A 17,649-nucleotide genomic window follows, 5' to 3' on the forward strand; every position below is an offset into this window, starting at 1 on the left:
ATCAGGGAATTTTACACATAAAACCAGTTATGTCAGCATTTTTCATGATCTTTTGAACTGGATCAAGCTTCAATTTGCCCAAATCAGACTCTACCCACAAACCTGGTGAAAACCTCAGGCCAAGACTGCAAGATTCCATTGATTTGTGAAGGCTCTTCAATTTGCACTCATCCTCTTAGCTACAAAGACTCTAATCATCACATATTAACCTTTTATTTTGAAGTAAATTATTTATTTTATACAAAACTGACAGGTGCTGAACTGAAGGATGTATTAGCAATTTTGAAAAACCTTAGGATCGACAAGTCCCCTGGGCCAGGTGGGGTATATCCAAGAATTCTTTGGGAGGCAAGGGATGAGATTGCAGAGCCTTTGGCTTTGATCTTTGGGTCCTCACTGTCCACGGGGATAGTGCCAGAGGACTGGAGAGTGGCGAATGTTGTTCCTCTGTTCAAGAAAGGGAATAGGAATAACCCTGGTAATTATAGGCCGGTTAGCCTTACTTCGGTGGTCGGTAGGTTAATGGAAAAGGCCCAGATGCTGATGGGAAGAGCAGGTTTTCAGGACTAATGCAAGATGTGAGATTATATTTTTGCAAGCTGAACAGAGCAGAAATCCATGAAAATTTATGACCATTTGGAAAGATGCAGCTTAATCTGGGATAGTCAACATGGATTCGTGAAGGGTAAGTCTTGCCTCACAAGTTTGATTGAATTCTTTGAGGAGGTAGCTAAGTGTGTAGGTGAAGCTGTTGATGTCGTATACATGGATTTTAGTAAGGCGTTTGATAAGGTTCCCCATGATCAGCTCATGAAGAAAGTAAGGAGTATTGTGATTTTTATCAATGACTTGGAGGAGGGGACTGAAGAGTGGGTCAGTAAATTTGCTGATGACACCAAGATTGGTGGAGTAGCAGATGAGGTGGAGGGCTGTTGTAGGCTGCAAAGAGACATTGATAGGATGCAGAGCTGGGCCGAAAACTGGCAGATGAAGTTTCATCCTGGTAAGTGTGAGGTGATGCATTTTGGTAGAAAAAAATTTGAATGCAGATTACAGGGTCAACGGCAGGGTTCTGAGGAATGTGGAGGAACAGAAAGATCTTGGGGTTCATGTCCACAGATCTCTGAAGGTTGCCACTCAAGTGGATAGAGCCTTGAAGAAGGCTTATAGTTTGTTAATGTTTATTAACAGGGGGCTTGAGTTTAAGAGCTGCGGGGTTATGCTGCAACTGTACATGACCCTGGTGAGACCACATTTGGAGTATTGTGTGCAGTTCTGGTCACCTCACTATAGGAAGAATGTGGAAACGTTGGAAAGGGTGTAAAGGAGATTTACCAGGATGCTGCCTGGTTTGTAGGATAGGTCTTATGAGGAAAGGTTGAGGGAGCTAGGGCTTTTCTCTTTGGAGCGGAGGAGGATGAGAGGTGACTTAATAGAGGTTTATAAGATGATGAGGGGGATAGATAAAGTGGACGTTCAGAGACTATTTCCTCGGGTGGATGTAGCTGTTACAAGGGGGCATAACTATAAGATTCAGGGTGGCAGATATAGGAGGGATGTCCGAGGTAGGTTCTTTACTCAGAGAGTGGTTAGGGTGTGGAATGGACTGCCTGCTGTGATAGTGGAGTCGGACACTTCAGAACTGCAGAATGTCTCTGCAGTTCTTCTTCAGGGTAGTGTCCTAGGTCCAACCATCTTCAACTGCTTCATCAGTGACCTTCCCTCCGTCATGAGGCCAGTAACGGGGATATTCGCTGATCATTGCATGGTCAGCACCATTTGCAACTTCTCAGACACTGAAACAGTCTGTATCCATATGCAGCAAGGCCAGGACAATATAGAGGCTTGAGCTGATAGTGGCAAGTGGCATTCATGCCACACAAGTGCCATGCAAGACCATCTCCAACGAGAGTGAATCTACGCGACTAGGGGCTTTTCACAGTAACTTCATTGAAGCCTAGAATAGAATAGAATAGAACAGTACAGCACAGAACAGGCCCTTCGGCCCTCGATGTTGTGCCGAGCAATGATCACCCCACTTACACCCACGTAACCCGTATACCCGTAACCCAACAATCCCCCCATTAACCTTACACTACGGGCAATTTAGCATGGCCAATCCACCTAACCCGCACATCTTTGGACTGTGGGAGGAAACCGGAGCACCCGGAGAAAACCCACGCACACACGGGGAGGACGTGCAGACTCCACACAGACAGTGACGCAGCCGGGAATCGAACCTGGGACCCTGGAGCTGTGAAGCATTGATGCTAACCACCATGCTACCGTGAGGCCCCCTACTTGTGACAATAAGCGATTATTATTATTACCCATATTCTATTGCTATTCAGTGTCATTAACTTTGTTGAATCCTGAGGATAACCATTGACCAGCCATATAAATACTGTGGTTACAAGAGCAGGTCTGGGAATTCTGTGGGGCAACTCACCCCCTGATTCACCAAAGCCTGTCCACAATCTACATAGCACAAGTCAGGAGTGTGGAAGAATACTCCACTTGCCTGGATGAGTGCAGCTCCATCAACACTCAAGAAACTCAGCACCGTCCAGGAAAAAGCAGCCCACTTGCATGCGGATTCCACCCACAAACTTCAAATCCATTCCCTCCACCGCCAACACACAGTGTCAGCAGTGTGTGCACAAATTACAAGATGCAATGAAACAACTCATCAAGGTTCCTTCGACAGCACCTTCCAAACGTGTGAGCTCTATCAGCTAAAAGACAAGTGGAGAGATGCGTGGGAACACCAGCACCTGGAGGTTCCTCTCCCTGCCACACACTATACTGACTTGCAACTATATCACTGTTCCTTCACTGTCCCTGCAAAACGCTCCTGGAACTCTGTCTCTAACAGCACTGAGGATGTACCCACACCACATAGATTGTAAACGTTCAAGAAGGAAGTTCACCACCACCTTCTCAAGGACAATTATGGATTGGCAATAAATTGCTTACCTAACCAGCGACTCCCAGATCCCGTGAAAGAATAATAAAAAAGTACAAATCATTGACCTGTATGAATTACTACCTGTGATCAAACACCAACTGGACGTTGAGGGAGTGGTTCATTGGAGTGGTACCTCCATCGTTCTATGAAGTTGAATCCCTTTTGGGTCTAGTCTAGGTCAGAGTGGCATGCGGCATCTGCAAAGCAATGTCCATGCAAGCGACAGCACCCTGAAATAGGTGGACACCAAGCCACTTGCTCACTCTGCCTGTTTGTTTCTGGGATGAGGGAATGTTGTCAACTGTCTTACCTCAGTGACCTTTACTTTAAACAACATGGACAGCAAATTAGGAGATGCTGCAAATATCTCCAGCTCCAGCCTGGAAGAAGCCAGATTATAAAGTTCAATCAATGCATTGTCACCCTCACAGCCACTAGCAGTGGAGTCCTTGCTCCGGTCAGGGGTAGTGCTTGTGGCTGCAGCAGGTGGTAGAATTTGTTAACAATAATGTAGAAAACAGAAAAGGGGAAGGTAAGCTCTGAGGGTAGTTTAAGTTAAGATCTTTGGAACGGTTTTAAAGCACTGTTTATGGTGCAAAGCCATCTTGTGTTCAGGTATAACTTTATTTACTTTTCTTTATTTTTTAGAAACATTTACTTCAATATAAAATCATCATAACTGGTCAGGGGATCATTTCCTGATTTCAGAACCTCTCCTCATAACATGCAAATTTCAAAACCTATTTTGGCAGCTGTTTCAAGTTTTCCCCTGGATTGGGCAGCTCAGCATTTACTTCCAGCTGTGCCTTAACAGGCGAGTGTGACATACTGTCCTTCTACCTGTTCCACATGCTACCAATTGGGAGCGAACAGTACCACGATCTTGATAGAACATAATAGCTTTGATCAGCTAAATACCTAGGCTACCTGGTATTACCCACCATCCAGAAAGGTGCAGCATGGTAGCACAAGTGAATAACACTGTGGCTTCACAGCGCCAGGGCCCCAGGTTCGATTCCCCACTGGGTCACTGTCTGTGCGGAGTCTGCACGTTCTCCCTGTGTCTGCGTGGGTTTCCTCCGGGTGCTCCGGTTTCCTCCCACAGTCCAAAGATGTGCAAGTTAGGTGGATTGGCCATGCTAAATTCCCCTTTGTGTCCAAAAAGGTTAGGGGGGGTTATCGGGTTACAGGGATAGGGTGGAAGTGAGGCTTAAGTGGGTCGGTGCAAACTCAATGGGCTGAATGGCCTCCTTCTGCACTGTATGTTCTATGTTATGTTCTATGATGAGCCTCTCAAGGGTTGGAACTGCTCCAGGAAAGCCAACAGTGAATTACTTATGAGAGCGAGCTTAGATTAAAAAGTTTAATATTCTTTGTACTTGTTCTCTTGGACAGCATTTTCATTAGCTCTGACAAATTTAAAACTTACTTAGAACAGAACACGAAAATCAACTACATTGCCTCTAAGCTATACAATCTAATAATAGGAACATAGGACTTAGGAGCAGGAGTAGCCCATTTGGCCCTCCAGGTCTGCCCTGCCATTTGATAAGAAAGTGGCAGATCTGATTGTACGGTCTCAACTCTGCTCTACATTCTGTCCTCGACGACACTTGACACCCTTGATCTGTCTAACTCTGCCTAGAATAAATTCAATTCACATCTGCGGTGGGTAAGGTACTAGAGAGGATTCTGAGGGATAAGACATTCAGGCATTTAGAAAGACAGGGTTTGATTAGGAGAAGTCAGCACCACGTTGTGCATGGGAGATCATGCCGTACAAATTTGTTGGTGTTCTTTGATGAAGAAGTGCCCATGAAGGTTGATGAGGGCAGGGGGATAGACATATTCTATATGGCTTTTGGTAAGGCCTTTGTTCCACATGGTAAGGGTAAACTGCTCTGGAAAGTTAGATCACATGGAATCCTGGAATAGCTGGCAAATTGGATATATAATTGAAATGATGGTAGGAAGTAGAGGGTAATGGTGGAAGGATGCTTCTTGGACTGGAGGACTGTGACTTGTGGTGTGCTTGAGGTGTCAGTGCTAGGCCCATTGCTGTCTGTTATCTATATGAACGATGACACTAAAATAGGTGGTATTGTAGACCGTGAGGAACATTATCAAAAATTGCAGCAGGATCTTGATCAGCTGGGGAAATGGGCTCCGAAATGGCAAATGTTGTTCAACACAGATAAGTGTGGGGTGTTGCATTTTGGAAAGTCAAATCCAGGTTGGATTTTCATGGTGATGGTTGGAGCTTAGCAAGTATCGTGGAACAGAGGGACCTTGGAGTTCAGATGCACGCAGATAGGGCAATGGAGAAGGCTTTTGGCATGCTGGCCTTCATCAGTCAGGACATTGAGTGTAGAAATTTGCAAGTTATGTTGCAGTTGTAGTGGATGTTGGTGAGGCCTCACCTGGAGTGTTGTGTTCATTTTTGGTCACCTTGCTTATAGGAAAGATATTATTAAACTGGGGAGAGTGCAGAAGAGATTTACAAGGATGTTGCCAGGACTCACGGTAGCATGGTGGTTAGCATCAATGCTTCACAGCTCCAGGGTCCCAGGTTCGATTCCCGGCTGGGTCACTGTCTGTGTGGAGTCTGCACGTCCTCCCCGTGTGTGCGTGGATTTCCTCCGGGTGCTCCGGTTTCCTCCCACAGTCCAAAGATGTGCGGGTTAGGTGGATTGGCCATGCTAAATTGTCCGTAGTGTAAGGTTAATGGGGGGATTGTTGGGTTACGGGTATACGGGTTACGTGGGTTTAAGTACATAGAACATAGAACAGTACAGCACAGAACAGGCCCTTCGGCCCTCAATGTTGTGCCGAGCCATGATCACCCTACTCAAACTCACGTATCCACCCTATACCCGTAACCCAACAACTCCCCCCCCCTTAACCTTACTTTTATTAGGACACTACGGGCAATTTAGCATTGCCAATCCACCTAACCCGCACATCTTTGGACTGTGGGAGGAAACCGGAGCACCCGGAGGAAACCCACACACACAGGGGGAGGACGTGCAGACTCCACACAGACAGTGACCCAGCCGGGAATCGAACCTGGGACCCTGGAGCTGTGAAGCATTTATGCTAACCACCATGCTACCCTGCTGCCCCTAGTAGGGTGATCATTGCTCAGCACAACATCGAGGGCCGAAGGGCCTGTTCTGTGCTGTACTGTTCTATGTTCTATGACTCGAGGGACTGAGTTGTATGGAGAGATTGGACAGGCTAGGACTTCTTTCTTTGGAGCACAGGCGACTGAGGGGTGATCTTATAGATAAGAAATTGAGAGGAATGGATAGGGTAAATGCACTCAGTCTTTTCCCCAGGATTGAGGAATCGAGAGCTTGAGGGCATAAGAGGGGAAAGAATTAATGGGAACCTGAGGAGCAACGTTTTTACACAGAGGGTGGTAGGTGTGTGGAATGAGCTGCCAAAGGAAGTGATTGAGGCAGAGGCTTTGACAACATTTAAAAGGCATTTGGACAGATACATGGATAGGAAAGGTTCAGAGGGATATGGGGCAAATGCGGTGAGCTTAGATGGGCTTTTTGTTTGGCATGGACCAGTTTGGGCCAAAGGGCCTCTCTCCAGTCCGCAGATTCTACGATTCTATGACCCAGCCTCCACTGCTTTGAAAAAAGAATTCCACAGACAAACAAGCCACTGAGAGAAAGAACATCCCAATCAGATTAATTGCCATTGTCAGTTAGAGCTAATTACACCACTTTTCAGGGCTTCATAAAGGCTTTTAAAATTGTACAATTATTTTAGCGGCAAAGAGAATAATAGGAATGTTTTAAAAACTTTGAATATAATTTATTTTAATTTACATAGGAATGTTTTAAAAACTTTTAATATAATTTATTTTAATTTACTAAGATTACTACACACTTGTTTAAAAGCAAGTATTATGTTTTATTAAGTAATTTTCAATTATTTAAATTCAGGTTACTTGCACGTGGTGAACTTCAGACGGATTAAAAAATATTAAATTTTGTGAGATAAACCTCAGCTCTATGAATAAAAACACACCAGGTTAATACTCTTAACTGTATCAGAGATTTTTTTTCTAAAGCAATTTTGTTTTCCAAATTACATTACAAAGAACTGCCAATTTGCTCATTTTGATTCATGATAGATTTTATGTTTGGCAATATGCAAATAGATTAAAGTGGAAACCTGGAAAAAAGAAAGTTCTCAAAACTAGCAGATCTTGAGCACAATTTGATTGCTGATTATTCCCAAAGTCTAAATTCCAGGTGGCTATGTAGAAGAGATCACAATTTTGTACTATCTGGCCAGCATGTCTGCACTTGAGCATTAATATAGACATAATTTTAGATAAACATAGGGAAATCTCTTTCTCAAAAAATACAGAAGTGAAAATTATAGCTCTCAAAAATCTCTGTGGCAGATCAGTTTGTTCACTTCAGCCGATCTAATTTTAGAGCACAATGTCATGAAAATTACTTGAATAAACATATTGATTGTATTTATGTTAAATAGCTATTACTCATATGGGTAATGGGGACAAGGTGGGAAAGTAGAGTTGAGGATTATCATACCAAATCAGTCATGAGCTAATTGGCTGATGGGATAGACTTGATGGGCCGAATGGTTTACTTCTGCTCCTAAGGTTTATGGTCTTACAGAAATGTATATGGCAATCAGATTTTGTACTTCTTTTAGAAATGTTATAGCTGGATTAGCATTTGTTTGTCATTTTCCCAACCACTTTACTTGTAGTTATCCAAAGGTGGTGACTTTTTTATTGTTTGATAGTAACTTTCCCAATGATAGGGGAAAGTCCATATAGAGCAGAGGTTTAATAAACACTATGTTGGTTTGCATAGTATAGGTACAGTCACTTTAGCCACTTGGTCATTAAGAAGTTAACGAAAGAGCCACTTTCAAATTTCCACCAGAAGTTTCACTATCACAAAAGACTGTCACAAAAGACCGTATCTAAAAGCACTTGACGTTGATGACAAATTCCTGGTAATAAGAGCAATGCTTCTATTATACTGGCAAGTGATAAAGACTTCATCAGCCAAAACTGGCAATGTAACTGCATCATTAAATTGTATGATTGTCAGTTTTGAACACTTACCATCTGCTATTGTTTCCCCTTTGAGACTCTTAATGCCATCGGGAAGCAGAGTGCCATCCAAATAAAATTCAATTAGCCCATCATCCACCATAATTATAATGTGCATCCAAGTCTTTTCTTCCACATGTTTCGATGTTGTTACTGTGGCAACATGAGTAACATTTGACCCCAGCAGAGTATAGTGGAACATTACTGATGCAGAAGATTCATTTGTCATCACTTTCACAGCGTAATAAATGCTGCCATTGTTGTTTGTTTTTGAGATGATAAACCCATCAGTGTTGGGATTAGGTATCACCCATGCAGATAATGTAAAATTTGCAAGTGTATTATTCATCCTTGGATGATGTTCTGGGTTAATAGTTCCATAAACACCTTCTGCCCCACTAAAGTAAAGAGCATCTGTACCCGTGTGATGCCGTCTTGCGTGAGGCCGTAATTCAACAGAATTGGGAAATGTTGCAACCAGGATAAAGTCAGTCATTTCAGGCAACCCATGCCTGAATGCATTGGTCAGTATCTCCCATCCAATTCGAACATCCCCAAATGTGCCTTTATGTCGTAGAATGGTGAAGTTTGTAATGCGAGACATATCATCAGTTGACAGGATATCTTCCGCAATTTCCCTGTCTTGGCTTTCTGGATCCAGAATAAAAACTCCAAAAGGATCATCATTAAATGGAATCACAACATTAGCACTTAAGCTGCCATTTGATAATTGTGCACCAGGACCAGGAAATCCTCCTGTGAATTTAACAAAAAATGAATTCATCTTTCCAAAATGATTCTACTGGACAGGAAGCAATTTTTACACAAGATTATGTTTTTTTTAAATTCTAAAACCATTATAACTGTGGCAAAGAAACGAAATAACAGAATGTGCATATAAGGTAAGCTTCAATTATGTGAAATGGTTGGACAAGCCTGATTTATAGTCATAATGAGAGCTTGAGTTTCATGCATTTCCAGCTTGTGTGTAGTATGACTGCATAAAGTAAAGCCTTTGACTCAAATGTTTCTCTCAACTAATTTAATGAAGATATTGACTCATTATCTTAAATCACAGCTGTTAAAATAGTAAACAAGAATACTGATATGAATGTGTTCAACATTTTTAGCATAGTATAGTATAGACTAAGCACCTTCGAGGATATAATAATCTTTATTAGTGTCTCAAGTAGGCTTACACTAACAATTAAGTTACTGTGAAAATCCCTTAGTCGCCATACTACGGCGCCTGTTCGGGTACATTGAGGGAGAATCCAGAATGTCCAATTCACCGAACAAGCAGGTCTTTCGGGACCTGTGAAAGGAAACCGGAGCACCTGGATGAACCGCACGCAGACACGGGAGAACATGCAGACTCTGCACAGACAGTGACCCAAGCCTGAACCCGGGTCCCTGGCGCTGTGAAACAACAGTGCTAACCACTGCGCTACCATGGGTATATTCTTTAAAAATAGTTTCTCCTTTGCCAGTTCTATGACAGACTCTAGAAGCAATAAACGGTATGAAGTGCTGAAAAACAAGTGTTATAGATACCTTCATTAGTAGAGGGAGAGAGTGGCGATGTGGCAATATCACTAGACCAATAATCCAAAGATCCAGTCTAATCTCCAGGGACATGGTTTCAAATTGCAACATGTCAGCTGCTTGAATTTAAATTCAGTTAATAAATCTGCAATATAAAGCTAATGATGACCATGTCAATGATCATCAACTGTTGTAAAAACCCATGGGGTTCATTCATGGTTCCTTACGGGAAGGAAATCTACGATTCTTACCTATCCTCCAGACCCACAGTGTGGTTGACACTTAACTGCCTCGTGGTTCAAGGGCAATTAGGGATAGGCAACAAATGCTGGCACAAGAGAGCACTGCAATACCTGTGCAATATGTAAAATAAAATACTATTTCAACAGGCCTTACTTGAAGCACATACCTGAAGCACTTAGCAACCTGAGAACATAAATTTCATTGAATTCTGGAATTCCATCAGCAAGTGCATAGAGTGTTATAGGGCGGGCACATTCTCCAGTTGTGAACAGCACAATCCCGGATGTTTCTGAAAACTCTTGCTCAGGTTCCAAGAAAGAGTCATTGACAAACAGCTGCCAGGAAATAGAAACATTGCCAAATTTTCCTCGTTGCCTTAAAATCCTGTTTGTCAGCAGGAGAACAAAATAAAGAAAAACATTTTACTCACAGTTTAATGTTTTGAGTTGGCATAAATTACTTCAGCAACAACAAATTTGTTAAATAAAATGAATAAAAAGTCCTCAAATTATGGATCATAATTTCCAACTAGCATCTGAAAGAGATGGCCTGCAGGATTTAAAAGAAGTACATATTTAGATGCCCTCGACAACTGACACTTCCAGTTTCCGGAGATGCTTAGGTCCTGAATTGAAACATTCCTTTTAGGCCCCAGCGCATTCCAATATCGACAGATTCAAGAAGGCCAAGCCCCATTTCCAATTGCACTCACTGCCTTAAAGCAGGCAAGTTTAATGGTTGGAGGTAGAGGGTGGGAGATGGGAATGGGCTGGGGGGTTTCAGAGGTGAGGGGTAGGTAGTTGGAGGAGTTTGGCGGGCAGGGATGTGAGTTTGGAAGAGGTTAGGAGCTGGAGGGTTGCGGAAGATATGGAGTGAGGACCACGACTCTGGTCAGGCCTGCGGGGTGGGTTTGGGGGGAGAAATACCGTGTGGGGTTCCAGGTTGTCAGGCAACCCTTGTCTGTTGGTTTGTGTCTTTATATTAGCTACCCAGAAGTTAGAGGTTTTACAATGGGTTTGTTCTGACCTCAATTACTACAATTAACAGAGTTGACTTCTGCAAAACCTCAATCCACAATGTCTCACCCACTTTCACTTCTAAATCCTCTGTCATCATGAAGATAATAAATCAAGGCTGTCACATTTTTAATGCACTACTAGGAAAGAACAGCAGAAATAAATAGCTTATCTTGGCTGCTCTGGTGAGGTTGTTAAACCTTGTGCTGCACAGCAAAAGAATAATGATGCTCAAAGAGGCAGCACTCACTGCTACAGCCACCTTTCGCTGCAAAAATACACTTGGAGATTCTCCAATTTCCCAAATCCTGCCCTCCCACACCTTTTACCTCAGTGCTCCTTCTCCAATGGTCTGAGCTGTTCAGTCAGCAGCACCGCACCAATCCCCACTGGCATTTCTCCTGAATACCCACCAGGTATATGACAGAGGCATCAATTCATTGTCTATTTGGGGCCTAACTCCCATCCTTATACTGCCCCCATACCAGCATGTGAGCTGCTACAATGGCACAGCTTGAATTTCCGCCCAGAATCTATATTGTACAAAGCTATAATGAAAAGATGCAGTTCAAAATATTTAATTAACATGTTATTTTTTCTAGTGCAAGAGAAATCCAATGCTTATTACGAAGAAAATTATTTTTCAATTCCTGGGACAGTGTGCAAAAGTCATAGTAGCCGAATTAGGCAATTCGGTCATCATCAAGTATACTCCACCATTCAATCATGGCTAATATGCTTCTCATCCTCCTGCCTTCTCCCCATACTCTATGATCCCCTTATTAATCAAGAACCTGTCTATCTCTGTCTTAAAACCACTCGTGATTTGGCTCTACAGCCTCCTGCGGCAATGAGTTCTACGGATTCACCACCCTCTGGCTGAAGAAATTCCGCCTCACCTCTGTTTTAAAGGATCGCCCCTTCAGTCTGAGACTATGCGCCCAGGTTCTAGTTTCTCCTACTAACGGAAACATCCTCTCCACGCCACGTCCACTCTATCGAGGACTCGCAGGCCTCTCAGTATTCTGTAAATTTAAAAGAGGTCCCCCTCGTCCTTCTAAACTCCATTGAGTACAGACCCAGAGTCCTCAACCACTCCTCATATGACGAGCCCTTCATTCCTTGGATCATTCTTGTGAACCTCCTCTGGACCCTCTCAAAGGCCAGCACTTCCTTCCTTAGATACAGGGCCCAAAACTGCTCACAACATTCCAAATGGGGTCTGACCAGAACCTTACACGGCCTCATTTCTAGCCCTCTCGACATGAATGTCAACATTGCATTTGCCTTCCTAACTGCCAGCCAAGCCTGCATGTTATCCTGAAGAGAATCCTGAACTGAGACTCCCAAGTCCCTTTGTGCTTCAGATTTACGAAGCCTTTCCCATTTAGAAAATAGTATGTGCCTCTATTCCTCCTTCCATTGTGCATAACCTCATACATTTCAACATTGTATTCCATCTGCCACTCGTTTTCCCACTCTCCTAGCTTGTCCAAGTCCTTCTTCAGCATCCCTGCTTCATTAACACAACCTGTCCCCCTAAATATCTTTGTATCATCTGCAAACTTAGCAAAAATGGCCCCAGTTCCTTCTTCCAGATCATTTAAGTATATAGTGAATAGTTGTGGTCCCAACATTGGCTCCTGGGGAATGCCACTAGTCACTGGCTGCCATCCTGAAAAGGGCCCCTTTATTCCCACACTTTGCCTTCTGCCAGTCAGCCAATCCTAAATCCATGCCAGTACCTTGCACCGAACACCATGGGCTCTTATCGTATTTCACAGCCTCCTACACGTCATCTTGTCAAAGGCCTTCTGGAAATCCAAACAGATCACGTCCACTGGTTATCCCTTGTCTAACGTTCTTGTTACCTGCTCAAAGAATTCTAACAGATTTGTCAGGCATGATCTCCCCTTGACGAATCAGTGCTGACTCAGTCCTATTTTACAATGAATTTCTAAGTACTCTGCAATCCCATCCTTATTAATAGATTCTGAAATCTTACCAACAACCATAGTCTGGCTAACCGGTCTATAATTTCCTGTCTTCTGCCTCCCTCCCTTCTTAAACAGGATGTTAAATTAGCTATTTTCCAATCCCCTGGAACCTTCCCTGCCTCCAGTGATTCCTGAAAGGTCGCCAAGAAAGCCAACATAACCACCTCAGCCATCTCCTTCAGAACCCTGGGGTGTAGTCCATCCGGTTTGGGTGATTTATCAATTTCAGTTTCCCCAGCACCTTGTCCCTAGTGATGTCCACAATACTCACCTCGGCCGCCTTACTCTCTGTAAGTTCAGGTATGCCACTGGTGTCTTCCACTGCGAGGACTGATACAAGGTACCTACAGTTCCTCGGCCATTTCCATGTTCCCTATTCCTACTTCTCCAGCTTCATTTTTCAGTGATCCAATGTCCATTCTTGCCCCTCTCGTAACTTTTATACATCGAAAAAAATCTTGCAATTTTCTTTTATATTACTAGATAGCTAGCATGTCAACTTCCAAGAATGATGGTTTGCATTTCATTCTACTTTCAAATTTGATATTGATACCGTTTCAAAATAATCAAGTTTTAATACTTACATAAAATTGTTGGTCATTCCTTCAAATACAAACTTTTCAAAAGCTTCAAGTAAAAAGATTCCATTAGGATCATCATTTGCTTCAATGATAACTGTAGCTCTTGAGGTTCCATACACAACAGTATCTCCTACAACAAGAAGTGAGACCTTATGCACAATATATTTTTTGAACAAGTGATGGAATCAGCCGATTAGATTACCAACTTCACGAAAGAATTTGGAGTGTTGATTATCGAGACAAATAATTCCATGACGATACGGAACAGAAATAGGTATATCAAACTGGAAAATGATCTTGTTCATTAAATGCAGTAAAAGTATGAGCATGTTCTTGAAAATTGCATTGATGATTTCACTATAAATTAAGCTATGCATTATAAATGCATTTACAAAGAACACATTTACAATTTCACTATAAATTGCAACAGCATAAATCATCCCCTAAAATTGCAAGATTGATTCAGATGAAGAGGATCCTTTAGGTTTGTTCCTTCCACAAAAACAATCCTGCCATATCTCAATTTTCGACCTACTGAAATGAATCTAATGTCCTGTCACTAGTTCTCAACCTCAGTATTACTGCTTTATTAACTAGGTCTAGGGGAGGCAGTGGCATAGTGGTATTGTCACTGGACCAGTAAACCAGAGGCCCAGAGTAATGCTCTGGGGATCCAGGTACAAATCCCAGCACTGCAGATGGTGAAATTTGAATTCAATAAAAATTTGGAATTACAATTCTATGTAATGCTTCCCGATGAAACCATTGTCGATTGTCGTAAAAACCCATCTGGTTCACTAATGTCATTTAGGGAAGTAAATCTGCCGTCCTTACCTGGTCTGGCCTACATGTGACTCCAGACAACAGCAATGCGATTGACTCTTAGCTGTCCCCTCAAGGGCAATTAGGGATGGACATTATGCTGGCACAACCTTGTCCCATGAACAAATTTTTTAAAAAGCACCAGAAACTTCCATTTGCTTCAAATAATTATGACCTAACATTTTAGCGGTATTCAATTAATATTGAAGTTTTTTCAAGATGTCTGAAAGTTTCAGAAATTAATATTTTAAAAGGAATCTGCTTCATTTTGCTAGAACAGTTAAAAAGAGTGTAAATACCAAAACATGTTTTTATCAAAACACTGCTCATTATGAGCTTACTTGATGTTTAATTATTTTTCGCCTATAAATCTTAATTTAACCATAGTAATCTAATGCAGTTCGGCAGCTTACAATCTTGCTCTTTTCTTCATAGTTAGAAAAATAAAAACACAAGTCTTGAAGACAGTGCCAGCAACAACAATCAATTTCCGTTGTGGAAAAATAGGCAAACAATAGTACCTGTAGAATTAACCAATACAATGTAGAACGTTTCATCTGTTTCAGGAACATTGTCTTCATTAATAACAACAGAAATATTCTGAGTCCTTTCTCCTACTTCAAATACCAGTGTATTATTTTCACTCAGAGCAATAATGTCTTCATCGCTGTTGGAGGTTCCTTCGCTCTCAACATTGTAAACAACAGCAGCTACAAAGTCAACAGATCCATTTCTAGCAACTGTGAAATTGGCAACACTTCCTTCTTCGACTCGAAGGACAATTGGGTCTAAAATTAATCAAATCAGTCAGGGTCAGTTTTACCAAAGCAAACTATCTGACAAAATATTAAACATATTTCAAGTAGTCCATCTTAGAAATATCATTTCTCAGAGTGTTGACAAGTGTTGTATGGAGAATAGCAGTTCTGTGGATATAGATAAAAGCAAATTACTGCAGATGTTGGAATCTGACACAAAAATAGAAAATACTAGATAATGTCAACAGGTCTGACAGCATCTGTGGAGACCGAAGGAGGGTAATGTTTCAAATCTGGATGACACTTTGACTCCACAGATGACTCTCTCTCCACAGATGCTATCAGACCTGCTGTGGGTATAGATAATTGCCAGTTATCATATCATACCAGTTAGGTCAGTCTTCCAGCTATCATAAACGAAGTCCAACATTCTGTTTCATTCATTTAAAAAAAAAATTTAATGTACCCAATTAATTTTTTTCCAATTAAGAGGCAATTTAGTGTGTTCAATCCACCTACCCTGCACATCTTTGGGTTGTGGGGGCGAAACCCATGCAAACACGGGAGCATGTGCAAACTCCACACGGACAGTGACCCAGGGCCGGGATTGAACCTGGGACCTCGGCGCTGTGAGGCAGCAGGGCTAACCCACTGCGCCACCGTGCTGCCCCCATTTTATTCATATTTGCCACATGACAGCATTCAACAAATATTACTTATACTCAATGAAACCAGATCCCTGGAACAATGGACACCAAGATTGAAATCACAAGGTGAGGTTGTGTAAACTAGTGTTGCATTCCCTGAAATTTAGAAACTCAAGCACCAATTTAATCAAAGTTCTCAAGATATTAAGGAGAACTGATAGGGATAAACTACTTGGTTGGTGAATCTGGAAATATGGGTCACAGTCAAGAAATTACAGCCAGATCTTTCAGGAGTCAACTTAGGAAATACTTCTACATAGAAAGGGTAAGAGTTTGGAAGTATTTTCTGTAGTCAGTGCTCAATAGAACCGCAGTGAGTGCATGAACTAATTTCAAAAGTCTTTTGAATTTTCTGAAAATCCTTCAATAGGGTACCACATGGTAGATTCATCACTAATGCTAGAACATATGAAGTCAGAGTGTAACTAGAAGAATGGGTATAAGCTAGTTACAGAACGTAAGGGAGAGGATAGGTGTTAAGCGTATCTACCCAGACTGGCAAAGAAGGGGCAGGGGAGTGGTATCCCACAAGGATTTGTGCTGGAATCAGTAATCTAAAACATACATGAACGATTTGGAAATTTTAAATACAATTTCAAAACTTGTAGATGACACCATATTGGGGAGTACATTTAATACTGAGAGAGACTGCAACAGAATACATTACAATATTAATAAACTCTCAGAATGGGTGTGTAATTGGCAAATTAATTTCAATATAGATAAGTGTCAGTTATTATATTTTGATAGAAAAAAAAAAGGAAACCAGGTACTCCCTAGAAAATAAGAGTTGAGAGTCTAAATGGGGTAGAGGAGCAGAGAAAGCTAGGGGTAGACAGCCATTAAAGGTGACAAACCAGGTAAATAAGGCCATATTAGAGAGGCATTGGAATAGTGCATAAAAAATTTGAGAGCATGCAATCAGAAACTGAAAGGTTATGGCTGTGATTTTTCCACTGCTTTGTGCCTGGTGCTGATCCCAGTACATTGGCTGCAAAACGGGATACACCAAAAAAAGGTTTTGCGGTGGGCGCCAAGATGCACACAATACACCCAACCTGCTATGTAATCCAGATCAGCATATTTAAATGAGTCATGCCAGGTGCCAAGGGACTGGGCCTGAGGAGCGCCATGCACATGAAAGAGGGGGACCTGATACAGCCGTACAAGGTTGGGGATCCCTCAGCGACCCCATAGCAGGGTATTCTCACTTGGGGGAGGTGGTAATGCCGACAAGGATGGATGGGGCCAGGTCACCCTCATGTCTGGTTGGTGTGGGGTGAGAGGTTACGTGGACCTTTAGTGATGGGTGGTGGTTGCCCCTCCATGGTCAAGGGTTGGGGGCATTGCCCATGTCTGCAGGGGGTTCACGATGTCCATGAGTGGGAATGTGGGGGACCATCAACCAAACTTTGAGATCTGGGCACCCTTCAAAATTAGTGGTCCAATCTCGTCGGCCTTGCCGGCGTTTTCAGTTCCGCAGTGCAGAAACAGATTTGTTGTGTGAGGTTTTTTAATAAGAAACTCCCCAAGCTCCAAACAAATTCCTACATGTGGGTGAATAGAGATTTAGAGCGCGCCCAAACACCCTGCAGAAATCACCCAGCAAAACCAGTCCAAAATGCCACTTCGGCTGGATTCTCAGTTCAGAGTTTACCCTGCTCCTGCTGTCAGCGAGAAAAGACAATTTGGCACACTCAGCCAAAACTCCATTCACTGCGGGGGCAACGGGGAATCAATCCCACTGACGTGAACGAACGGAGAATCCTGCACTGCATAATGTTTTGGAAAAATCTCACTCGAAATCTCTCCAGAACAGCTGAACGTGCTGGGACTCCTTTTCTCCAGTAGAGAAAACTCCTGATTGGAGTCTATAAAATTAGAATTATTTGAGAGGGTAGA

The 17,649-nt window shown here is 42.4% G+C and overlaps 1 protein-coding gene across 8 annotated transcripts in view; it reads right to left on the bottom strand.

Annotated features, from left to right (window-relative positions):
• The window catches only part of adgrv1 (adhesion G protein-coupled receptor V1), an 838,553-nt gene that overhangs the window by 664,114 nt on the left and 156,790 nt on the right, over positions 1–17,649 (bottom strand). For all 8 annotated transcript variants that reach the window (XR_005461637.1, XM_038805279.1, XM_038805282.1 and 5 more), the window contains 4 exons: positions 14,804–15,070; positions 13,464–13,590; positions 10,033–10,250; positions 8,091–8,834 (listed from right to left, as the gene is read on the bottom strand). Coding sequence is in view for 7 of the 8 variants with exons in the window: in XM_038805279.1 (XP_038661207.1) it covers positions 8,091–8,834; positions 10,033–10,250; positions 13,464–13,590; positions 14,804–15,070 (1,356 nt within the window). In the remaining variant the exon portion in view is untranslated. The remainder of the gene's footprint in view (positions 1–8,090; positions 8,835–10,032; positions 10,251–13,463; positions 13,591–14,803; positions 15,071–17,649) is intronic.

This window comes from Scyliorhinus canicula, chromosome 8 (genome assembly GCF_902713615.1).
Source record: "Scyliorhinus canicula chromosome 8, sScyCan1.1, whole genome shotgun sequence".
In the NCBI taxonomy this organism is placed as follows: domain Eukaryota; kingdom Metazoa; phylum Chordata; class Chondrichthyes; order Carcharhiniformes; family Scyliorhinidae; genus Scyliorhinus; species Scyliorhinus canicula.